We start from the raw sequence: 26214 nt of genomic DNA on the forward strand, positions 1-26214 counted from the left end.
TGTGTCCTTTAGTACAAGCTTGTTTTAGAAACTTAGAAATGACATTTCATAAGTTTGATGTAACTTGGTCTTTTTTTTGTCTTTGCTTGTGAACAGTTAAGACATTGCCTGCATCATGTGATGACTGGAGTTGGTGGTTCATGGGCTCAAAGAAAACACAAAAAGGGGAAAAAGGGGTTCTGATGTGAAGAATTTTGAATGATTTTAGGGATGTGGTATCCAGTGGAAGAAATTATAACCAAAAGCAGGAGGGTAAGAGTGCCCAGGAAACATTAGGGGCCCAAGGACCGATTTAGTTTGGTTTGAGCTAGAATGAGTGAAAGTGAGTTGGAGGTAGGAATTGAGATTGGGTAGATATTTAGGTATAAGTCCTAGAAGGCCTTAAATGCCAGGCTGAGAAATCACTTCTTTAGGTGAGGGGATATCACAGGTTTGGGAAGATGAATCTGGTTGCTTTGCGAGGGAGAGGAAAGTGGAGAAAGAAGAGATGGTAGATGGCGAGCCGTTCTGGAAGGTAATGGGGCCTTCATTTGCAGATGTTGAGTCATCCTTGCATCCCAGGCATAAATCCCACTTGATCCTGGTGAATAATTTTGTGAATGTGTTGTTGGATTCGGTTTGCTACTGTTTGTCGAGGAATTTTTGCATCTCTGTTCATCAGAGATACTGACCTGCAGTTCTCTATTTCTGAGGTGTCTTTATCTGGTTTTGGCATCAGGGTGATGCTGGCCTCATAGGATGAATTCAGGAGTCTTCCTTCCCCTCCTATGTTTTGGAATATTTGAGAAGTCTAGATATTAACTGTTCTTGAAACATTCGGTAGAATTCACCCATGAAGCTGTCTAGTCCTGGACTTCTCTTTGTTGGGAGATTTTTGAATACCAACTCAGTTTTTTTGTCGGTAATCTGTTTGTTCCAGTTTTCTATTTCTTCCTGTTTCTATTTTGGTAGTTTATGGGTTTCTCTGAATTTATCCATTTTTTTCTAGGTTGTTCTATTTGTTGGCATATAATTCTTTGTAATACTCTCTTGCAATCTTTTCTATTTCTGTGGCGTCGGTTTTATTTTTTCCTCTTTCATTTGTGATTTTATTTAAGCCCCTCCCCCTTTTAAAAAATGAGTCCGGGTAGATGTTTATCATGTTTATTTTTTAAAAAGATTTATTTACTTATTAGAGAAAGAGAGAGAGAGAGAGTGGGCAGACAGGCGGAGAGGCAAGGGGAGCGATACCATGAGAAGATCTCAAGCAGACTCCTTGTCCAGCGCAGAGCTTATTGACAAAGGGCTCCATCTCATGGCCGTGACCTGAGCTGAAATCAAGAGTTGGACGCTTGGGGCGCCTGGGTGGCTCAGTGGGTTGGGGCCTCTGCCTTCGGCTCTGGTCATGGTCTCAGGGTCCTGGGATCGAGCCCCGCGTCAGGCTCTCTGCTCAGCAGGGAGCCTGCTTCCCTCTCTCTCTCTGCCTGCTTCTCTGCCTGCTTGTGATCTCTGTCTGTCAAATAAATAAATAAAATCTTAAAAAAAAAAAGAGTTGGACGCTTAACCGACTTAGCCACCTGGCGTCCCTCCATGTCTGTCAATTTTGTTGATGTTTTCAAAGAGCTAGCTCCAGGTTTCCGTGATCTGTTCTGTTTTGTTTGTTTGTTTGTTTTAGATTCCATTTTATTTCATTCAAATGAAACTAATCTCTATTCCTTCCTTCCTTCTGCTGGTTTTGAGTTTTGTTTGTTCTTTTTCTAGCTCCTTTAGCTGTAAGGTTAGGTTGTTTATTTGAGACTTTTCTTGCTGCTTGAGGTGAGCCTGTGCTGCTGAAAGCTTTTCTCTTAGACCCACTTTGCTACGTCCCGGGGTGTGGGACCGTCCTGGGGTGTGGGACCGTTGTGTTTGTTTTCATTTGTTTGCGTGACCTTCTTCGTTTCTGCTCTGATTTTCCGGTTGACTTTGTCACTGTGTAGTAGCAGATGTTTAACCTCCATGTATCTGTGGTCTTTCCAGAGTTTTCCTCATGGTTGACTTCTGCTTTAATAGCATTGTGGTCAGAAAGGATGCATTACATGACTTCGACCTTTTTACGCTTATGGAGACTTGTTTTGTGGCCTAATACGAAGAGTATTCCATGTACACTTGAAAACAATGTGTTTTCTGCTGTATTAGGATGGAATGTTCTGAATATACCTATTATTAAGTCTATCCAGTGCAGATGGAAAGCCATTGTTTCCTTGTTGCTTTTCTCTTTGGGTGATCTGGCCACTGACATAAGTGGGGTGCTCAAGTCCTCTGCTGTTACTGTATGACTGCTGATTAGGTGCTTTATGTTTGTTTTTAACTGTTTTATGTATTTGGGTCCTCCCATGTTAGGTGCATAAATATTCACAATTATTACATCTTGTTGGATTGTCTCCTTGATTATCATGTAGTGTCCTTCTTTGTTTCCTGTTATAGTCTTTCTTTTGAATATGAATATTGCTACCTGGGCTTTCTTTGGACATCTATTTGCATGATAAATCTTTCTACATCTCATGGGGCCTGTAGAGCATGAGCAGTGGGTTGGGGGAGAGTTGGAATGTCCTGGCAGCCATATAAAGTGTGAGCCTTGGGGAAGAAGTCAGGCTGCAGGTGCAGTTATTTTTGGCGGGTGAAAGTTGAAATGGTGGCTTTAGTGAACTCACAGAATGAAAGACATTTACAAACACTAGAGAAAAATTCATAGGAAAAGGACAGGAGAAGATAAACGAATGAGACGAGAATCAACCAGGGAAGAAAATAAGAGCAGAGGGAATGAAACTGAGGGAAGAGTGAGTTCTAACTCGATATTTTCTTTCTCCTCATTCCTCTGCCCACCAATACTCTTTTGTGCTCTGTTTTTCTCACAAGAATAATAGATGTCATCTACCAACTCCTTCTGAGAAATGAAGCCTTTGGACGCCTTCTCTGTAAAGTGTGCTTTTCCACGCGTGTGTACACATGTGAGGTAGGGCATTGTCAGGGACTTCTAAAGCTAACCTAGAAATTAAGTATTTTGGGGTAAGGTTCGAAATGCAGGGGTGGCACTGGTTATGTGGGAAGTGGTCACCGTCAAGTTTCACTTTGTTTCGTCTTTGCAATTTTGAGGACTCGCTGAGCCATCAGATGATGTGATTCTGGGACAGCTAGCCAATGAACACGCAGGCTTCGTGTCTGCAAGCTTTTGTGTGAGTGTTTTAAATTTCGGTTTATACATCTTGAAAAAATATTTTAGTTTTTTTGCATAAGTAATATGGTCACATGGTGCCAAAACCGTAGTTATTTAAAAATACGTGGTTTGATGACCACATAGTATAACTTCCGCCCCTGCCGTCTACCTCTGTGTCCTGCTCGTTGTCGCAGTGTTTCTTTGTGCTGTGCAGACATCTCTCACAATGCAGATGTTTCTGGTTTTTGACCGAAGATGAGGTATAGTAATCAACTATATCCAGTGGTCCTTTCCGTTGATTATTTAGAAAGTTTCTTCTTGTTTAGCAAGAAATTTTGTTATATGAGTGCAAGTAGTTCTTTGTAACTGTAGTTCTAGGCCTGGTGCTGTTCAGGTAGGCTGCAGGGGGCACCTGGGGGGCTCAGGGGTTAAGCATCTGCCTTCGGCTCAGGTCATGGTCTCAGCGTCCTGGGATCGAGCCCCCATCAGGCTCCCTGCTCAGCAGGCAGCCTGCTTCTCCCTCTCCCTCTGCCTGCCCCCCTCTGTGCTTGTGCTCCCTCTCACTCTCTGTCAGATAAAATCTTTAAAAAATACGGGGCAGTATTATATCTGTAACATGAATTAACATGTAACGTCAGTCTGTGACCCGAATGTGTTGTCTGTCAAAGAGCATTTGTAACTTTGATTGGCGTTGCTAGATGCCCTTCATTACTGGTTTGCACTATTTGTACTTTCTTTTTTTTTTTTTTTAATAATTTAATATATATATTTTTTTAATTTGACAGAGATCACAAGTAGGCAGAGTGGCAGGCAGAGAGGAGGAAGCAGGCTCCCTGCAGAGCAGAGAGCCCTATGCAGGGCTCAGTCCCAGGACCCTGGGATCATGACCTGAGTCGAAGGCAGTGGCTTTAACCCACTGAGCCACCCAGGCGCCCCTGCACTATTTGTACTTTCACTAGAAGTGTGTGCCACGTGCCTATTCCCCACAGCTTCACCGAAGGCATAAATTTGTCCAAGTTTTGGATTTGTGCCAATCTGGTAGGTGAGAAGTAGAAACTCAGGGTAATCTTAATATGCATTTCTGTTACAAAGAGTGACTTTGTACATGTTTCATGCTTAAGGGACTTTTTTTTTTTTTGCTTGCAGAGTTTAATTTTCTTGCTTTTTTTTTTTTTGTTAACATGTAATGTATTATTTGCCCCAGGGGTACAGGTCTGTGAATCATCAGCCTTACACCATTCACAGCACTCACCATAGCACATACCCTCCCCAAAGTGCTTAAGGAACATTTGTATTTCTTTTTCCTGGGGAATGTCTACTCACTTCTTTTGGCTATTTTTCTGTTTCTCCTAGATGTCTGTCTTTCTTTCTTTCTTTTTTTTTTTTTTTAAGATTTTATGTATTTATTTGAGAGAAAGTGGCAGAGAGAGCACAAGATGGGGTGGGAGAAGAAGGACAGAGAGGGGAGAAGCAGATTTCCCCCCGAGCAGGGGGCCTGATGTGGGGCTCGATCCCAGGACCCTGAGACCATGACTTGAGCCGAAGGCAGATGCTTAACCCACTGAAGTACCCTGGTACCCCATGTTTCTCCTAGCTTTCTGTTTCACTTTGATTTCTAGGACCTTCTCATATATTAAGGTGATAAACTTCTGTCTGTGAGGAGATACAGGTATTTCCTTCAGTTTGTGACTCGTATTTTTTTCTTTGCTTATCATGCTTATTACTATGCAGGGATTTTTTGTTTCTATGTAGTCAAATTTATGAATATTTTCTTTCCATAGTGTCTGGATTTTGAGTTTTTTAGCAGAAAGATTTTCCTTCAACCAAGTTTTAAGGGAATTCTCCAATGTCTTCTTTGATTAGTTTTGTGTTTTTTAAAATATTTAAGTCTTTGATTCTTTTATTCTGGTCTGTTTGTCCAGATGGCTATCCAGTTGTGGAAAACCCAGTTAAAATGTTCATCTGTGCACAACTGGTTTTTAGGGCACCCTTAATTTCCTGTGTTTGTTCGGATCTATTTCTGTACTTTCTATTTTGTTCCCTATGTTTACTTATCCCTATTTTTTTTTTGAATTTTCCAAAAGTTTTAGTTTAAATTCAACCAGCTAATATATATTACATCATAGTTTCAGATGTGGTGTTCCATGATTTATCAGTTGCATATAACATGCAGTGCTCGGCACATCACGTGCCCTCCTGATTGCCCATCACCCAGTTACCACCCCCTCCACTCTCCTCCCCTCCAGCATCCCTCAGTTTTTTTCCTATAGGAAAGTGTCTCTCATGGTTTTTCTCTCTCTCTGATGACTTCCCATCCAGTTTTCTCTCCCTTCCCTATGATCTCTGCTCTGTTTCTTATATCCCACATATGAGTGAAACCATATAATAGTCTTTCTCTGATTGAGATATTTCTCCAAATGATTTTAAAATCAAAACTTTTCTGATGGCCATCATGTTGTTTTAATATTGTTTAGTGATTTAATAGATGTCATAGGTTGTTTTACGATCTAGTAGGGATTATTATCCTCGTTGCTTTTCCTCCTCAGAGTCTTCCTGCTTATTCTCCCTGCCCTTTTCCCACGTGATCTTGAGATACAGCTTGTGCATGCTCCAGAGGAAATGCGACTCTTCATTTTTACTGGACTTGTGTAAAATGTATAAATTTTCTGAGAGCAGCTTGACATTATCTAGGTTGAGTAAAGCTCTGCAAGGACATTATGTCTTTCCATTTGTTTAGGTGATCTTTTATATCCCAGGAGTGTCTTAAAGTTTTTCTCAGATAAGTTCTGTGTACTTCCTCCTAAAATCATATTTCTAGTTGCTATTGCACATGGAGTGGCTTCTTTCATCCTGTCTTCTAGCGGATTGTTTGTATATTGAAAAACTTGATTTTTTTTCTCTTCATCCATTCATACCAAATTTTTATTTAAATTCTAGCTAGTTAGCATACAGTGCAAGAGTAGTTTCAGGTGTAGAATTTAGTGATTCATCATTTACATACACGACCTTGTGCTCATCACTGTCAGTGTCTTCCTTAATACCTGTCACCTATTTTAGCTCTCCCCCCCCATCTCCCCTCTGGTAGCCATAAGTTTGTCCTCTGTAGTTAAGTGTCTCTTTCTTGTTTTGTCTCTCATTTTTTCCTCCTATGTTCATTTGTTTTGTTTCTTAAAGTCCACATATGAATGAAATCTTATGGTATTTGATTTATTTCACTTACGATAATGTTCTCTAGCTCTGTCCGTGTCCTTGCAAATGGCAAGATTTCATTCCTTTTTGTGGCTGAGTAATATTCCATTGTGTATATATACCACATCTTCTTTATCCATTCATCAGTCGATGGACATTTGGGCTCTTTCCATAGTTTGGCTATTGTTGATAATGCTGCTGTAAACATTGGGGTGCATGGAGCCATTCAAATCTGTATTTTTGTATCCTTTGGGTAAATACCCAGTAGTATGATTGCTGGGTCATAGGGTTAGCTCTATTTTCAACTTTCTGAAGAATCTCCATGCTGTTTTCCAGAGTGGCTGCACCAACTTGCATTCCCACCAACAGTGTAGGAGGGTTCCCCTTTCTCCGCGTCCTCACCAGCATCTGTCATTTCCTGACTTGTTAATTTTAGCCATTCTGGCTGGTGTGAGGTGGGATCTCACTGTGGTTTTGATCTGCATTTACCTGATGATGAGTGATGTTGACTATCTTTTCATGAGCGTATTGGCCATCTGGATGTCTTTGGAAAAATTCCCATTCATGTCTTCTGTGCATTTCTTGACTGGATTAGTTGCTTTTTGGGTGTTGAGTTTGATAAGTTCTTTATAGATTTTGGATAGTAACCCTTTACCAGATATGTCATTTGCAAATATCTTCTCCCATTCTGTAGCCTACTCCCCCCCCCTTTTTTTTCAAGATTTTATTTATTTATTTGACAGATGGAGATCACAAGTAGGCAGAGAGGCAGGCAGAGAGAGAGGGAAGCAGGCTCCCTGCTGAGCAGAGAGCCCGATGTGGGACTCGATCCCAGGACCCTGGGATCATGACCTGAGCCGAAGGCAGAGGCTTAACCCACTGAGCCACCCAGGCGCCCCAGGTTTTTTTTTTTTTTTTTTTTTTTAAGATTTTATTTATTTGACAGAGAGGAGAGTGCATAAGCCGGGGGAGTGGCAGAGGGAGAAGCAGGCTCCCCGTTGAGCAGGCAGCCTGATGTAGGCCTCGATCCCAGGACCCCGGGGAACCATGACCTCAGATGAAGGCAGACACCCAATCAATTGAGCCACCCAGGCACCTCCTACCTTTTAGTTTTATTGACTGTTTCCTTTGCTGTGCAGAAGCTTTTTATCTTGAAGAAGCCCCAGAAGTTCATTTTTGTATTTCTGTGGTGTGTGTTGTTGTTTCTCTCTCCTGTTTGTGATTTTACTTGGGTCCTTCCTCTTTCTTTTTGATTAGTCTGACTAGGGGTTTATCAGTTTTATTAATATTTTCAAAGAACCAGCTCCTAGTTTCATTGATCTGTTCTGTTGTTTTTTTAGTTTCTATATCATTTATTTCTGATCTAATCCTTATAATTGCTCTTCTTCTGCTGGCTTTAGGCTTCATTTGTTGTTCTTTTTCTAACTCCTTTAGGTGTAAGGTAGGTCACGTATTTGAGATTTTTCTTGCTTCTTGAGGAAGGTCTGTATTGCTACACTTCCCTCTTAGGACTGCCTTTGCTGCATCCCAAAGGTTCTGGACTATTGTGTTTTCATTTTCATTTGCTTCCATGTATTTTTTAATTTCTTCTTTAATTTCCTGGTTAACCCATTCATTCTTTACTAGGATGTTCTTTAACCTCTGTATACTTATGGTCTTTCCAAATTTTTTCTTGTGGTTGACTTTTAGTTTCATGGCGTTGTGGTTAGAAAATATGCATGGCATGATCTCAGTCTTCTTGTGCTTGTTGAGGCCTGATTTGTGATCCTGTATGTGATCTGTTCTGGAGAATGTTCCTTGTGCCCTTGAAAAGAATGTGTACTCTGCCAGTTTAGGATAAAATGTTCTGAATATATCTGTTAGGTCCTGATGCGGGGCTTGATCCCAGGATCCTGAGGTCATGACCTGAGCCAAAGGCAGAGGCTTAACCCACTGAGCCACTCAGGCGTCCCCTTATTTTACTTTTATTAATTGGATTAGTTGATGGGGTACATAGGTACTTAAAACAAACTTTACCCTTTTATGGTAAAAAAAAAAAAAAGAAATAGAATTAAAAAGTTGGATGTCTCTTAAATGTGCCAACTGGGGAAACATGGGCAGGGGTGCATGAATAGTTTCATAACTAATGCTTCTTTTTTTTTCTGAACGAGGCAATCATGACCGCGTACCTCTTAGGAAATCAAAGGAGATGCTAAGCCAGCATTTCTTTAGAGCACATGTCATATACATGACAAGTCATGAGAGTTGTACTGATTTTATCCTCTTTTCTTTTTATGGACCTAGTATATGGCATGTAATAATTTAGTTTTTCTAAAGCAGTTTTGCTCCTATAGGGACACCTGTGCACCTTCTATGTAGTGAATTTTTTCATTTTGCTTGCATTCACATTTTTTTGTTTTTCTCTTCAATCTTGCACTTTCAAAATTAAAGAAACTTCAGACCTTAAAACAACAACCAAAAGATGACCTAGCCAACAGCAACCCCTCTAAGGAGTATATTGCTGATTTGATCATCCAATAGATAACATATTATCAATAGTAAGTGAAATTAAGCAGAAAGATGTTAATGTGTGTCTGTGAACTCCCTGTGTTCTAATACTTACTGGTAATAACTTGGTTCTCTCATCTTAAGTTTTTATCCTTCTTTTTTATTTAAAAAAACCTTTTTTAAAAGAGTTTATTTGCTTATTTGAGAGACAGAGACAGTGAGAGAGAGAGAGAGCATGAGCAGGGAGGAGAGGGAGAAGCAGGCTCCCTGCGAGCAGGAACTGGACAGAGGACTTGATCCCAGGACCCTGAGATCATGATCTGAGCTGAAGGCAGACACTTAACCGACTGAGCCGCTCAGGTGCCCCAAATATTTCTCCTTCTAAATCGATTTAATTTACAAGGTGAATGCTTTATCACAGAAGTGTTGCTTGGGCAAATGTAAGTTTTGTGGTCAATCTGTCATCAATCATGGTCAATCTGTCTTTGTCTCAGCGACCTTGAACTCAAACCTAGAGTCATGGGTGAGGGTATAACAGGCTGTTGGGACCAAAAGAGATGGAAGGTGTTTCCTAAAAACCATCAAGAGTGATTATGCTTTCTAAACCTTGACTGACCTGCAGTACATGGGGCAGCGGATTGTGCCTCCGGAGAACTCGAGGAGCAACAATGCCGGCTGGACGTGCGCTGCGGTCACAGAGCCCTGGGTTGGACAGAAGAGCTGCCTCAGACTGCTCAGACCTGGAGGAATGACGGAACTGGGGAAGAAACGTCACGTGGGCCGCTGCCCAGTGGCTGCTTTTTGTTGGGCTTGCATGGGAAGGTACAGAGACCGAATCAGATGTGTTCCAGGCGCTGAAAGATTCCTGCCCTCGTTAAAAAAAGAAAGAAGAAAAGTGATGTGGGTTACAGTGATCCGGGAAGGATGAGGGAGTGTGAATAAGTTAGTGACAAGTGCGTCTCCAGATTAATGCTAGATGCCAGCTGTGCACAGTGTCCCTAGATCAGAGTTCCGTTCCTTCCCTCACAGGCAGGAGAGACACTGGTAAAAACTGTTACTCAGCTCCTCTCTTAGCAAGGGGAACTGGACTGACGTGGAGGAGAAGGGAAGGTCTCACATCTTTGGGGCCTCTAAAGGGCAGGTGCTGGACAGAGCGATGTGGAATTTGAAGCTTTAGGATCTGAGGAAGCAATCGGCGTTGGAGTAGCAGAGTTGGTGTCAAAACCTCCTTCTCTTCCTTATTGTTTTTGTGGCCCCGGGAAAGTTACTCAACCCTACTGAGCCTTAGTTTCCTCATCTGTAAAATGGGGGGTAGCAGACAAAACCTCATTGGATTCTGGGGATTATTTAAGTGTAGGTGTCAAGGGTTTAGCACAGTCTGGCATCAGAAAACATTCAATAAATGTCAGTTGTCTACTAGTTTAGAATGGGAAATCTAAAAATATTTATGGAAAAAAAGCGCTATGATTTCCTAGAACCTCTAATTGGGATTATAGCTACAAATTGTGGCAACTCTTAAATGTAACATGTTTCTGATTTTTAAAAAGTGGAGGCACAGGGGCGCCTGGGTGGCTCAGTGGGTTAAGCCTCTGCCTTCGGCTCAGGTCATGATCTCAGGGTCCTGGGATCAAGCCCCGCATCGGGCTCTCTGCTCGGTGGGGAGCCTGCTTCCCCCTCTCTCTCTGCCTGCCTCTCTGCCTACTTGTGATCTCCGTCTGTCGAATGAATAAAAAAAAAAAAAAAAAAAATCTTAAAAAAAAAATCTTAAAAAAAAAAAGTGGAGGCACAGTTAACACATATTAAAATGCACAGCTATCAAGTGTTTAGCTAGATGTATTTTGGGGTATTTATAGACCTGTCGAAGAATCTGTCATAGTTCCCCAGTTCTCAAAAGTCTCTCAAGCCCCTGCCCAGATGTAGTACTGATCCCTTGGACCCTGCTGTCACCTGTCTTCCGATTTCCGTCATCCTTCAGTCTTTCTATTTTTGAAATTCACATAAATGGAATCAGAGGGTATGTGCTCTTTTGTGCCTGTTTTCCCACAAAGTATCATATTCATGAGAGTTCTCCATGTTGTGCGACTCAGTGAATTTTTTAAATTGCTGTGGAATTCCTTTATTGAAATACATCATTTGTTTAATTCATTGTCATGTTGATCGACATTTGGGTTGTTTGCAGTTTTTAGCCCTTAGGAATAAAGCCCCGTGACCATTGTCCTGAGCCTATTTGCTTGTTTTTTGCTAGAGGACAATACCCGGGGCGATCGAAAGCCATAGGGTAGGCGAGTGTATGCTTAGCAGTATTAGGAACCGCTAACTGGTGATCCAAAATGAGTCGTACACTCAGAGTCATGCGCGAGTCTGTCCGCTGCTGCCTGTCGCCCTCAAGGCTCTGCAGTTTGGGCCTTTTAAATGATGGACATGTGGGGGGTATGTTAGTCGTATGTCATTTCGGTTTTAAAAAAATAGGACTTGTAAATTCTTTTCTCTCACTCTGTAATATAATACACTTTATCGAAAAAGGAGACATTGTAGATATATAAATAAGAACATTAAAAATCACCCATATGAAATTTTGTTATGCAGAAAAGACCTAATTTTCTTGAGTGTCATTAGGTTAGAAGTGTTTTTGAACATATGTGTGTAACTACAACCCCAAAGGATTGTGCTTATCTCCTTGAAGCTACCCTGTGCTTAAGAACTAATATTTTGATGTTTTTCCTTATTTATTTATTTATTTTTTGATCCTTCATGTGTATTTTTTAAAATGTAGTTGGCATTCTAGTGAGCGGTCTGGGGCTGGGCCCTGGCGCTGTATGTTTATAGGTTCCAAAGATATTTCTAGTGTGCAGCCGTGCTTGAGTTCAGCTCCCTTTCCCTCCGTTCTATTTAGTGCCTGGCTGTCTCTCTGTCGTGGCTGACTGACTGATTAAATGAACGAATGCTTTGGTTTTGGGTGAGGAAATTGATTTCCAGCTAAACTGACTTTGCAAATGAGTTTCTGAAATGGATTTTTTAAAAATATAGCATTCATTTTTAAGAAGTAACAAGAACAGTACAGTTAATCTCCTTGTACTCGCCACCCAATTCAAGAAGAACTTACATCATCTATCCTTGTTTTTCAGTTTATCCTTTGTGAAAGTGTTTTTTTTATTAACATCTAATGTATTATTTGCCCAGGGGTACGGTTCTGTGAGTCATCAGTCTGACACATCTCACAGCACTCACCGCAGCATATACCCTCCCCAGTGTCCATCCCCCAGCCACCCTCTCCCTCCTCTACCCCCCAGCAACCCTCAGTTTGTTCCCTGACATTAAGAGTCTCTTATGGCTTATCTGTGGAAGTATTTCTTAGATAAATTTTAATTACGGATGCAGTATGTGAGCAACATAGAAAATAAGAGAATACAGGTGAGCAATCAGAAACACCATGTTCTCACCTTAATGTGTATCCTTTTATAGAAGCACTTTAAAAACTAATCCTAGATACCATGCCATTTTACCTTCAAGTACCTCAGGGTATACATCATGAAAAACTGACTTTTGTTTTAAAGATTTTATTTTTATTTATTTATTTGACAGAGAGAGAGAGAGATCACAAGTAGGCAGAGAGGCAGGCAGAGAGAGGGGGGAAGCAGGCTCCCTGCTGAGCAGAGCCCCATGCGGGGCTTGATGTGGGGCTCAGATCATGACCTGAGCCGGAGGCAGAGGCTCAACCCACTGAGCCACCCAGGCACCCCCTGACTTTTGTTTTAAATATAACCCTGACACCATTGTTACACTTAACTAAGTTAATAATAATAAACAGGATTTTTTTAAAAAGTACTTAGGAAGGAGAGCAGTGGTAATCAGGAACACAAAGGATTCTCTGGGAGGTAAGCATAGTCAAATTTACATGCTAGAAATTATGACTTGACTAATGGCCCTGGGAATTTTCTGCACATGGTATATCTAGAACTTAGCCTTGCAGCATTACAGCTAAATTTTTGTGGAAAATGTGACCAAAAAAGGGCCAGAAAGCTGTGCAGTCAGGTGACTATGTAGTTGTTCCATCTGTGTGATGACTGGTGGATAAGAACAAGGACAGAGACTCCTGGTTTGAGGGATCCATCCCAGGCCCTTAGTTGTGCCAATTGTGTAATGACCTTCCAGTCTTTAACTACAGCCCAGCGATGGCATGAATGTAGGTCTTGGTCCTCTGGAGCTTGACAGTGAGTATGTCTGTTCTCCCCACCCCCACCCCGGCCCGAGCAACTCATCTTTACAACTGTTTCACCTTGATCTCTGCTGTAAGCACACTGATGGGTCAGGAAGGACACGGGGCGTGGCCAGGGTGGACCAGAGACCCTCACATGAGCTCCTCACACCAGGAAAAGGCCGTCACTACCAGTGGTTGGTGCTCCCACAGGTAAACTCCTCCCTGCCCCCTTACTTAGGGGGATATGAACTTTTTTTTTAAATAATGGAAGTATTTATTTAATCCTATAGTGGATAAATGACGGAAATAGGGATTCACGGATACTGTCTCTTTCGATGCTCTCTCTTTTTTTAATTTGGTAAGAACACTGAACATGAGATTTATCCTTTTAACAAGTTCTTTTTTTTTAAAGATTTTATTTATTTATTTGGCAGAGAGAGACAGTGAGAGAGAGGATACAGGCAGGGGGAGTGGGAGAGGGAGACGCAGGCCTCCTGCTGAGCAGAGAGCTGGAGGCAGGGCTCGATCCCAGGACCGGAGCTGAAGGCAGACGCTTAACCAACTGAGCCACCCAGGCGCCCCTTTTAACAAATTTTTAAGTACTTAATACAATATCATTACCTATAGGCAACATTGTACAGCAGTTTGCAAGTAAACTTTTTAAAAATTGAAACTAAACACACACAGGCAAGATGTAAAATTATAAAGGTACAACTTAATGGTTTTTCCCAAAGTGAACTTACTCATGTGCCTCTCATTTTGATCAAGAAACGGAACATTACCAGAACCCCTGAAAGTTCCCAAATATCCCCTTTAAGTCACTGCAGGACAAGGAAGTGTATTTTTGTCAATTCCAAACCAGATTTAATTAAAAAATTTCTGGTAGAAACAGTGCTGAAGATTTCTGTTTCATGGACTGCTACTATATGATCACCTACGTTTTGGGGTTAGTTGGGCTTATGACTGGATGGGTTTGAAGCTGAAACAGACTAGTTCAATCAGAGTTTCCGGGACAGAGTGTGTTTTGAACTCTGAGCTTCTAACTTTTGGAATAGAGCCCATTGGCAGGTTAAGGATCTGCTCCTCTATATACAGCCTATTGTATACACTTTTGATCTGTAGTGGACCCTGATTTTCCCTAATGGCTGACCTAGAAAGCGTGATTTACATCTGGAGGATACTGTGATTTATAAATGAGCCGTCATTCCGAGAGTTCACTCAGCTAATTTAGAGTTAATTATATTTGAAATGGTTTAAACTTCAGCCTCCATTTCTTTTAACAGACTTTTCATAGCTGGTGTTATTGATGTACCATGACTTGCTAAAGGCATAGGGCACAGGGCAGCTTGTGTAGAAAGAGATAGTTTTTAGAGATAGTTTTTCTCATTTTATTTCCATCCAAGCATGGACCTTGTTGGGTTCACCAGAGCATTCATTATGAGGACAAAGTTCAAATGTTTATGGCTTTACTATTTTGAAGCTGACTTAGGAAACAAAAGGAAATGCTTCCTAGAGTCAGGGTTTTATCAGTTTCAGAAATGGGGATCGCTCTGAAGGATCAGGACTAATTTGTTACTGATAAAACTAGGTTTCCTTAATGACCGTAAAAACTGATATCAAAATTGTGTCTGTGCCAGTTAAATCTGATACGTATTTACACCTATATTTTGAAAACTTTTAGTTTACTTAGGAACATTTCTTGGTGCCAAAAGAAAAACTTCCTCTTTTTCTTTCTAACCTTTACTTTGAGGTCTGAATCATGTGACTGTATGTTGACTGAATGAAGTTTGTCTTTCTTTTTTCTCTCAGGAGGTACGCTTAGGGCAAATTGAATCAGTAAGTCTGACCCTCAGTGGCCAGTCTAGTTAGGGAGGGAAGTGATATTATGTATTGGGCAGTGCTTCTTTTGACGTCAAATTTTATAATAATACCTGCTTTCAGATTTTGTGTACCTTATGGAAGAGCTTCTAAGCTGGTGACTGCTCTCTGACTATACAGATTTTCATCTTAGGAACAATTGTCAGTTCCATGTAACCTTTTATTGTTGTTTCTATAAAGTTTTATTTATTAAACAACTTAGTTTAATAAATAAAACTTTATAGAAACAATCAAATTCTTCTGTGTATTGTTCCCTGATCCCCCCTGAAACTACTACTCTGGTTTTCATGTTTATTATTTTTGTGCATATTTTCATGTTCCCCATACATGTACGTATCTTAACACATAGTACTCATTGTTTTGCATTATTCCGGCCCTATAAAAATATCACCGTCACATATTGTTCTGAGTCGTTTGTTCATGATGATGTTTGCAAATTACCTAAGTTGGTCAATGTTCCAGGTAATTTCTTTTAGCTCTTATGTGGCCCTGGATGTATCCATTTCTCTCTCTCTTTTTTTAATGTTTTATTTTTTCAGCGTTACAGTATTCACTGTTTTTGCACCACACCCAGTGCTCCATGCAGTCTGTGCCCTCTCCAATACCCACCACCTGGTTCCCCCAACCTCCCACCCCCCCACCTCTTCAAACCCCTCAGATTGTTTTTCAGAGTCCATAGTCTCTCATGGTTCACCTCCCCTTCCAATTTCCCCCAACTCCCTTCTCCTCTCCATCTCCCCTTGTCCTCCATGCTATTTGTTATGCTCCACAAATCAGTGAGACCATATGATAATTGACTCTCTCTGCTTGACTTATTTCACTCAGCATCATCTCTTCCAGTCCCATCCATGTTGCTACAAAAGTTGGGGATTCATCCTTTCTGATGGAGGCATCATACTCCATAGTGTATATGGACCACATCTTCCTTATCCATTCGTCCATTGAAGGGCATCTTGGTTCTTTCCACAGTTTGGCGACCGTGGCCATTGCTGCTATGAACATTGGGGTACAGATGGCCCTTCTTTTCACTCCATCTGTATCTTTGGGGTAAATACCCAGTAGTGCAATGGCAGGGTCATACGGAAGTTCTATTTTTAATTTCTTGAGGAATCTCCACACTGTTCTCCAGAGTGGCTGCACCAACGTGCATTCCCACCAACAGTGTAAGAGGGTTCCCCTTTCTCCACATCCCCTCCAACACATGTTGTTTCCTTTCTTGCTAATTTTGGCCATTCTAACTGGTGTAAGGTGATATCTCAATGTGGTTTTAATTTGAATCTCCCTGATGGCTAATGATGATGAACATTTTTTCATGTATCCATCTCTTTTTTTTTTTTAAAGATTTTATTTATTTGACAGAGACCACAAGTAGGCAGAGAGGCAGGCAGAGAGAGAAAGGAGGAAGCAGGCTCCCTGCTGAGCAGAGAGCCCGACGTGGGGCTCGATCCCAGGACCCTAGGATCATGTCCCGAGCCGAAGACAGAGGCTTTAACCCACTGAGCCACCCAGGTGCCCCTCCATCTCTTTTTTATACGAGCTTCCCTTTGTTTTTTTTTATTTATTTTTATTGAGGTACAGTTACAGCATACTGGTTTTAAGTGTACAACATAATGGTTTGATATTTGTATCTATTTCTGTATATCCATCTCTCTAATGTACCTTGAGATTGCTATTGCAAACAATGTGGCAAATTGTTCTCATATATGTCTACTTTTGCGTAGTTTTATAAGAACTTACGGAGTGTAACGGAAAAGCTCTTTTAAAGATGGAATGGAATTAATAAATGGGGAAGGAGTGAGAAAATGCCATTTAAAAGAAACACAGTGGGGCGCCTGGGTGTCTTAGCCAGTCAGGCATCTGCCTTCTGCTCAGGTCGTGTTTCTGGGGTCCTGGGATCGAGTCCTGCCAGCCCCGCCTTGGGTTCTCTGCTCAGTGGGGACTGTGCTTCTTCCTCTCTCGGCCCCTCCCCCTGTACTCTCTTTCTCTCTCAAATGAAAAATAAAATCTTGAAAAGAAGAAAAGACACATGGGGCACCTGGGTGGCTCAGTCGTCGAGTGTCTGCCTTCAGCTCATGCCGTGATCCCGGGGTCCTGGGATCCAGCCCCACATCAGGCGCCCTGCTCAGCAGGGAGTCTGCTTCCCCCCTCTCGCTCTCCCTGCCTGTGTTCCCTCTCTCTCTGGCTCGCTCTCTCTGTCAATAAATAATTAAAATCTTTAAAATTCCTAAAACGAAAGACGTGCAGTACCAATTCATTCAGGTAAGAATCATCGGAGCTGCTAATGTCATTGGGTGAGGATTTGAGGAGCAGAATAGTTCCTTAGTCTCGAGGTATCTCTCCTTTACACATACTTGCAGACAGTAATTCTCCACTTACTGATCAAGCAGAGAAAGATAGTAACTTTACAGTGGAGAAATCTGGTAATAACTAACTGCCTTAAACCAACCAAAATTAAATGTCACCAGTCACGGGACAGACCAGTCACATGTTCCCAGCGCGACTAGGGAGCAGGACACATCGTTTACATAGTTCTCCTGCCCAGAGTATACAGCCTGCGTCTAATCATGAGAGGACATGAGACTAACCCAAATTAAGAAACATTCTTCAAAGTAAATGGCTTGTCCTCTTAAAAAATGCCGATGTCTTTTTTCCTTTATTTATTATTTAAATTCACTTAATTAACATATATTATTAGTTTAAAATGTCAATGTCTTAAAAAACAAAGAAAGGCCAAGTAACTTTTTCATATAATTAGGAGACTACAGAGATGACATGTAAATTAATATATGATCCTTGGTTGAATTCTGGGCCAGAAAAAAAGTGGTATGAAGGCCATTACTGGGACCATTGTCGAAATTTGAATAAGGTCTGTACATTTGATGCTAGTTTAGCAGTAATGTCCACTTTCTTGATTTTGACAATTTCATTGTGATTAAGTAAAACCTTGTGTCTTGAGGAAATCAGTGCTGAAGTATTTAGGGGCAAAGGGCATGACGTCTGTAATTTATTCTCAAGTGGTTTTGAAAATGTCATTTTATACATCTAGGGCTAGCACAATAAAGCAAATGTGACAAAATGTTGGCAGTTCACGAATCTGGATAAAGTGAACTCTTCGTTGCACCTTTGCTGCACATTTGAAATTACTGAACAAACATCTTCCTGAGCTATACCTGGAAGCAGAATCTCTGGGTCTCAGCTGTGAATATCTTTACGTTTACTAGATGGTTCCAAATTAATTGTTTTCCAGTACGGTTATACTAGTTATGTTATAATTGGCCAAATTTTCACTAGCACTTGATAGGACTCAGTTTAAAATTTCCTCAGTCTTTATCGGTATGAAATAGTATCTCGTTCTTTTGTTTGTGTTTCTCTGCTGATAGTGAAGTTGAACATCTTTTAAAATGTGTAGTCATTAAGTCATTTTTTTAAAAAGATTTTATTTATTTGACCGAGATCACAAGTCAGCAGAGAGGCAGGCAGAGGGGGAGGGGGAATCAGACTCCTGCTGAGCAGAGAGCCCGATGCGGGTCTCGATCCCAGAACCCTGGGATCATGACCTGAGCCGAAGGCAGAGGCTTTAACCCACTGAGCCACCCAGGCGCCCCAAGGAGGGGCTTACTTTTTTTATGAATGGTTTGCCATATATACTTTTTTTACTTCTTTTTTTTTTGGTATATCTTAATATATTCTGGAAATTAATCCTTTGTTGATTAGAGACATTAAAGTCACCCACATACCTTTGAAAGAGGCTTAACAAAAATCTAAAATTGAGTTCTATTTTATTTGAGTTACGCAGAATTAAGTAGGTCGGGGGCAGAGAGAATATTGCACATCAGGTGGGTGGATGCTGGGCGCCGGCCCCTGTTGAAATGTCTCTTCTCGGGCGCCTGGGTGGCTCAGTGGGTTGGGCTGCTGCCTTCGGCTCAGGTCATGGTCTCGGGGTCCTGGGATCGAGTGCCGCGTCGGGCTCTCTGCTCGGCAGGGAGCCTGCTTCCCTTCCTCTCTCTCTGCCTGCCTCTCTGCCTGCTTGTGATCTCTGTCTGTCAAATAAATGAATAAAATCTTTAAAAAAAAAAAATTTAGAGCCTCTAGTACTTTAAAAAAAAAAAAAAAGAAATGTCTCTTCTCTTCTGGCTCAGTTAAATGATGAGGTGCAACTTGAACTGGCATTCTTATCTCTCACCCCTCCGAAAAATCTTATTTTTAGAAAGACTGTCCACTGTCTCCAGTGTATTTCATTCTGAGATTTACTAAATAATTTGTTCTTCCCTCCCCTTCTAGACTTAAAAAACCCCACAAAACCCTATCTATTGCTAAATAATGAAACTCTTGCGCTGAATGTTGGCCAGTACTTGGATTGAGTAACCTGCTGGGAGGTATTGCTGCTGTTTGCAGAGCAAGAGGGTAAATCAGTAGTGACACGTCTGGTTCACCCTCTAATGGGAATCAAATCCTTTTCCGAGGGTGAGGAAAGGTTAAACCACTTAGACTTGATGACAGAAAAAGAGAATCTAATCATTCAAGAGCTTATTTTTTTGTTCTAATTCTTATGGTGATAAGGTATTAGATTTGCATGTTGGTAAAAACAAACAGGCAAAAACTACCAAAAAAACCCAAAAGTAAAATCGTGAAACTTTAGCCCTATAAAGAAACTAAAAATTTTCTCACCTCCAATTTTATAAAGGAGGACACCAAGTTAGGTGACCCAGAGAATGACGCAGAGTCTTAGAGCCAGTGACTGTCCTAAACAGAACTTGACTCTGGACTCCAGGTCCTCTTTACTTTCTTTTCTCATAGACTATGATGCTCTTCCTTCAGAAAAAATGATGTATTATCACCTCTCCTTCTATGGATGTGTGTACATGTTCTCCAGGGGATAGGTAATACAGCAGTTTCCACTCTCCTCACTGATTTCTTAGTAAACTGGGAAGTGAGGAAATCAGAGGGGATCTTCTTTTAGGGAATTTAATATCTTAATCTCCACCTCAAAAGGAAAGGCTTTTCTAATTTAGGAGGTAAATTCCTTTGCAACACACCCCAGAGCAGAGATTGGATAGTTATGTCATTGTATATATAGCTGCTCTTTATTTACAGATCCTCTCATCTGTGATGCTTACTTAGTAGTCAGAACTGGGTGGCAGTGATCATTTTTCTCAATTTATAAAATTTATGCTACTTTAAAAATCTTCGAATTATTTTTTTTATGGGAAAGACAATAACAGCATAAAGAGGAAAATCTAATCATATTGCCCAGAGTTAACCACTTAATGTGGGCTTCTTGACATTTCTTTATGTGTATCTTTTCCCAAAGTTAGTCAAACTATAGTTTCAGATCCGGCTTTTTTCTTTTCCACGTAACACTGAGGTGTTAACTACAGTGTTGACTAGATGCGTTGTGTCATGCTGTCTGGGTCGATTTTAACGGAAAATGCTACAGTGGATATTTTTGCCTAGATTTCTGATTATTTTCTTGGGTTAGATTCCTGAAATCGGAATCACTGAATCATCAGTGAACGTGGTTTTTTTTTTTTTTTTTTTTTCCTTTCTTTTTTTTTTTTTTTTTTTTTTTACAGCTTTATAAACATATATTTTTATCCCCAGGGGTACAGGTCTGCGAATCGCCAGGTTTACACACTTCACAACACTCACCATAGCACATACCCTCCCCGATATCCATAACCCCACCCCCTCTCCCAACCCCCTTCCCCCATCAACCCTCAGTTTGTTTTGTGAGATTAAGAGTCACTTATGGTTTGTCTCCCTCCCAATCCCATCTTGTTTCATTTACTCTTCTCCTACCCCCTCGACCCCCCATGTTGCATCTCCTCTCCCTCATATCAGGGAGATCATATGATAGTTGTCTTTCTCCGATTGACTTATTTCACTAAGCATGATACCCTCTAGTTCCATCCACGTCGTCGCAAATGGCAAGATTTCATTTCTTTTGATGGCTGCATAGTATTCCATTGTGTATATATACCACATCTTCTTTATCCATTTGTCTGTAGATGGACATCTAGGTTCAGTGAACGTGTTTTTAGTCTCTTCATGTGAAAGGGATTTTGACAAACTTGCTACTAATTCTAGTTCCACGTTCACACAAACTGAGTATGAAAATACTTGTGTCATTAAACTTTATCACTAAACAAAAATGTTGCTGATTTGATGATGTAAAAAGGGCAATCTTTGTCTAATTCCCATTTCTTTCCTAGTAAGAGGTTTTGGTCTATTAACTATTAATGTTTCTGTGAGTTCAGTTTGTGACCTTGAGACTGATTTTCTTAGAAAATCAGCATTTGCCGTGTTTGCCATTTGTGGTAAATACCTTTTGCCATTTTGCTTTCTTTTGGCGTTATGGTTTTTATCGGGGAAAACAGAAGGTTTTATTTTTGTGCAGCCTAGATCCATGCTTGGAGAGAGTTTGTTTTGTAACTTCTTTCCTCATGGTGTGTAGGGAGGCAGCGCACAGGAAAAGGCTATCGAGGACCGGATTTCTTTGTAAGGCACTGAGTGCGTTGGGTAGTGATCGCTTCATGCAGATTGACTGATTCCGCCTCTTCGCCCGCTGCAGTTGCTTGTGTTTTGTTTTGAAATCTGCTTCATGTTACCCCCGAGGATTGTTGGGCTGTCTTCTGCCCCAAGTCGCCCCCTTGCTTGGTTCCTGTGTCATACGGCATTTTCTCATGTCCTGATGCTTTCTTTTAAGGTATTATCCAAAGAGATGAATCACCCATGGAAAAAGGGCTCTCTGGTCTGCGAGGAAGGGACTTTGAGCTGTCTGACGCGTTTTATTTCTCCAAGAAGGGCTTGGAAGCCATTGTGGAAGATGAAGTGACCCAGAGGTTCTCCTCAGAGGAGCTGGTGTCATGGAATCTCCTCACAAGGACCAACATGAATTTCCAGTACATCAGTCTGCGGCTCACCACGGTGTGGGTGCTGGGCGTCCTAGTGCGCTACTGTGTCCTGCTACCCCTGAGGTATGTCTCCTGCCCAGTGATTGACGGTATCATTGGTTCAGCTTTCTTTTTAAATCACGTATGTGACGGCCTCAGGAGAGTATTAGGGCACTGATTCCACCCCTTCCTACCTGCAAAACGCCAGCTGGGACTCCGCAGGAACACGCGAAGTATCTGTTCTTTCGCATTTTCCCCAAATGAAGGTGTGTATTCAGAAGCGAATAAATGTCCTTCTGGATCCATTTTGTTCTTTCGGTCATAAACCACCAGAGGATAGACGGCAAAGGGAAGTTGGCGAAAAGAAGAGAGGATTTCTGGTTTTGCATTCGCCAGAGTGTCCGCCAAACTGTAACTGCCTTTCCTCGCTGGTCTGTAGCAGGTCACAGTTGCATAGGAGAGAAAAGATTACTGAGAGTGGTTAGCATGGGAGAGAAAGCCATTTAAAGGACAGAGTTTGTTCCACCAAGTTCCGTCATGATTCCCTTTTCTCATTACAAGCTCCCCTGTGTCACCTTCTGGCTCTGAGCAGGAACGCCTCCGATGAGGAGTCCTTTCCGGTGCAGTCTGCTGGAGCCACCGTGCAGACCTCAGAGGAGCAGAGTGACGCTGGGCCGTGGACGGAGTGCAGGTGGCCAGAGTGTGTCCAGCATGGCGACGGCGGGTCGTAGGCATAGGCACAAGTCACAGTATTCCTGCGGATGGTCTTGCTTAATTTCCCTGGACGTAGCCTTGGCCCCGTCTTGACACAGCTTTCCAGGCATTTGCTCTCCGCCCCCTTAAATTGGCACAGGACTTGGAACCGTTTGACCCTCCCTAGGGTGGCCTACACTTGCCTCATTTAGGTTTATTACAACTGAAGAGATTGCTTAAGTATAGGCAGAGGCACATTTCTAAGTTCTTTCTGTGTGGCTTTTTTTTTTTTTTCCCCCCATATTGCCAGTTTGCCAGTTGGGGCACAGTGTGTCTTTTGGAAATGATCTCAGCTCTGCTAACAAAGTGGAATTCAGGTTTTCACATATACTTTTGCTTGAACCTTAAGCCAGTGTTCTCCAACTGAGGGGGTGTTCATTTACTCTGAGCAAGTGCAGGACTGTCCCTCGGTATGCATGAAGGACATAGTTGCACTTTTATGTATTAGACATTTCTAGGCTTATAGTTAGAGCTTCTATTTATTCTGTTTTTATTCTGAAAAAAGAAATGCAGCTTCAGTAAAGTTGACTGTATAGATTCGCTCTTCCATCTGCACTTGGCCCGTGAGCCAGGCTCTGTATCCAAGGCCACCGGAGGGAAGAGTAAGGATTTTTGCAAGACTGAGTATTTGAGATGCCCTCATTTGTCTGTTAGCTTTCACCTGCTGTGGGTTCCAGCAAACAGCGTTATGATTCTACGATCTGCATAGTTTAATCTAGCGCTCACAAACTAAAGAAGTAACATAGAAGACTCTTGCAAAGAAACCACAGATGTAGGATAAGCCAGTCGTGTAAGCACCCAAGAAGAAGGAGACAAGAGAAGAATGGAGACTCCCACTCTTCATAATCCTCTTCAGGGTGAAGGAACGTCTGTGTGCATGCTTTAGAAGATGAGCCACTGCTACAACGTCACCACTCAAAAACCAGATTGTGCTAAAACTGATTGTGTTGATGATTGCACAACTTGGTAAATATGCCGAAACCACGGACTACTTTAAATGGGGAAACTGTATTCTAGGGAAATTGTATCTCAGTAAAACTCCTAAAAAACAGACTGTGGCTGAAAACTTGTGACATCTATGAGAACTCTCACGTTGGCTTATTTAAACGGGAAACCAGAAGTTTCTGGCCTGTTAATCCAGCAAATAAAAACTTGTAGTAGTTTGAACCCAGTTGTTTTTTTTTTTTTTTTTTTTTTTCCTTTTCTTACTTTTTATTTTTTTTTTAATTTTTTTATTTTTTTTCAGCATAACAGTATTCATTATTTTTGCACCACACCCAGTGCTCCATGCAATCCGTGCCCTCTACAATACCCACCACCTGGTGCCCCCAACCTCCCACCCCCCACCCCTTCAAAATTCTCAGATCGTTTTTCAGAGTCCATAGTCTCTCATGTTGAACCCAGTTGTTAAACGTGTTCAAAGGTATCCCCTTCTGACTTGATGTGTGGGAACAAATGATTCTCATTAGGGAAAGGTAGCAAACCTTTATTTTAAAACTTTTGCAAAATTGGTGGATGAAATTAAACGGGGATTTAGTTATTGCATCTGTGGTTAGCATGAAAATATGGCACCGGAAGAAAACTGAATCTGACCTTCAAATTGCTCTGTCACAAGGTCTTAAGCCAAGACTTTAACAAGGTTTTTGCTTTTTTTTTTAAGACTTTAATGAGGCTTAACGCCTTAACAATGTGTTGATAAGGAAGCCCCATTTATTTTGAAAGATTTTAAATCTTTATCATCTTTTTGTGTAATTCTGCTTACATTTCTGAAAATAACTATTTTCTTTTTGAAGTGATTCAAATGAATATTAAGTGAATATTAAAAGCACCTTTCAAAAATAGAAAGGGTCTATGTGGAGATTAGTGGTATTGTGAGTCACCTTGTTACTAACCCTTCTATGTTAGCAGGAACATACGGAAGGACCACAGACTTGCATTAAAGGGTTTCTACATGGTGCTATAATTTGGTGTTCTTATTATGAAAGGGCTTTTCCTGCTATTTGCACTAAATTTTAAATTTAGAGCAAATAAAAAATAAAAACTTCTGGTTTCCCATTTAAGTAAGCCAATGTGAGAGTTCTCATAGATGTCACAAATTTTGAGAAAAATTTGAATTGTATCTCCCCCCATCATTAAAAAACACAGAAGAGCAAGTTATTTTTAGACCTTTGGAAGATAGTTACAATCATACTATGCCCACCAGTGTATCCTGGACAAAGTAAGGTAACTACTTTTCAACATGAGTCCTTCATACAATATAAAAATTTTTTCTTATATTATTCAAGAAGTTAATATGAGTATATTTAAAGACAAAATAATTCAGAAAAGCAAAAGGGCTAATGTTTTCATTTATCCTTTTCACAAGCCTGTTTAACCCTGGGAGGATTACATGATTGAGTTTGAGAGTTTTGTGAGTAAGTAAGTTTCTAGGCCTTCTGTATACACCTGTATGTTGTGCTTGGTATTATTTTGAAAAATGCTATCATACTCTACATGTTATTTTGAAATTTATTTTGCTTTTTTCCCTCTCAGATTGTACCAGGACTGTTCTTCCATGTCAGAATCTATAGATTTACTCCGTTCTTTTACTGTCAGCACCGTATTCCGTAGTGTGTTGGGGTAGAACTTATTTTCAGTTTCGTGATTTATGAACCGTTATTTCCCTTGGCCCCTTACCGTGCAATTAACTTTTGCATTACCTTGTCTTTTTCAGGGTTACCTTGGCTTTCATTGGGATCAGCTTGTTGGTTATAGGAACCACACTGGTTGGGCAGCTGCCAGACAGCAGGTGAAAAGTTCCCATCCACTCAGCCATAAATAGGATGGTCCCTTCCTTTAGCGGTGTCCACAAGAAGAATATTTGATCCCTACGTATTGCATGAAATGTATGGCCTTGGCACACTTATTAAAATTTGGCCTCTTTCATGTCCATAGTTTGTATTGGATTTGCCATCACACTTCCGTGTACCTGGTGAAAAATTCTTCCTCAAGGGGGAAATGAAGGCGGGAAAGGAAACACGTGGTTGGGCTCACTGGGCTGAGACCGAAGAAGCCTCAGCTTCTCATGCTCAGGGATCTGTCCTGGTAGTCTCGTTGGGTGGGAGCTATTTTCCATTGGAGTTTTGTCCTAAACAACTCAGTGCGACTTTAAGAAGTGAATGGTGTGTGTGTTTAGGAACACAGGCTGCTGGAAGGAGCACATCGAGGGTTTTATTGTTTTGTTTCCTAGGAGTGCCTACCACAAACCATTTTCTCTTTCTTTCAGCCTCAAAAATTGGCTGAGTGAGCTGGTCCACCTGACCTGCTGCCGCATCTGTGTGCGAGCGCTCTCCGGCTCCATTCGTTACCACAACAAGTGAGTGTCTGCGGGCTCCCATCTGCCTTCTGTCCCTAAACCCAGAAGAAACAGGTGAAGTCAGCGTACTTCCAGTATGTTCGTCCCTGCTGCTTAGAGCGTCACAGACGTAACAGTCTTGCCTGAAACAATTTTATTTTATTTTTTTTAAAGATTTTTATTTATTTACTTGACGGACAGAGATCACAAGCAGGCAGAGGCAGGCAGAGAGAGAGGGGGAAGCAGGCTCCCGCCGAGCAGAGAGCCCAACGCGGGACTCGATTCCAGGACCCCGAGACTACGACCTGAG

The 26214-nt window shown here is 41.3% G+C and overlaps 1 protein-coding gene across 3 annotated transcripts in view; it reads left to right on the forward strand.

Moving 5' to 3' along the window:
- Positions 1 to 26214, forward strand: part of GPAT3 (glycerol-3-phosphate acyltransferase 3) — a 67633-nt gene that overhangs the window by 22202 nt on the left and 19217 nt on the right. For all 3 annotated transcript variants that reach the window (XM_047719747.1, XM_047719748.1, XM_047719749.1), the window contains exons 4-6: positions 21631 to 21901; positions 25284 to 25358; positions 25836 to 25925. In XM_047719747.1, coding sequence (XP_047575703.1) covers positions 21631 to 21901; positions 25284 to 25358; positions 25836 to 25925 — 436 coding nt within the window. The remainder of the gene's footprint in view (positions 1 to 21630; positions 21902 to 25283; positions 25359 to 25835; positions 25926 to 26214) is intronic.

The sequence above is a fragment of the Lutra lutra genome, chromosome 2, assembly GCF_902655055.1.
Source record: "Lutra lutra chromosome 2, mLutLut1.2, whole genome shotgun sequence".
Taxonomy (NCBI): domain Eukaryota; kingdom Metazoa; phylum Chordata; class Mammalia; order Carnivora; family Mustelidae; genus Lutra; species Lutra lutra.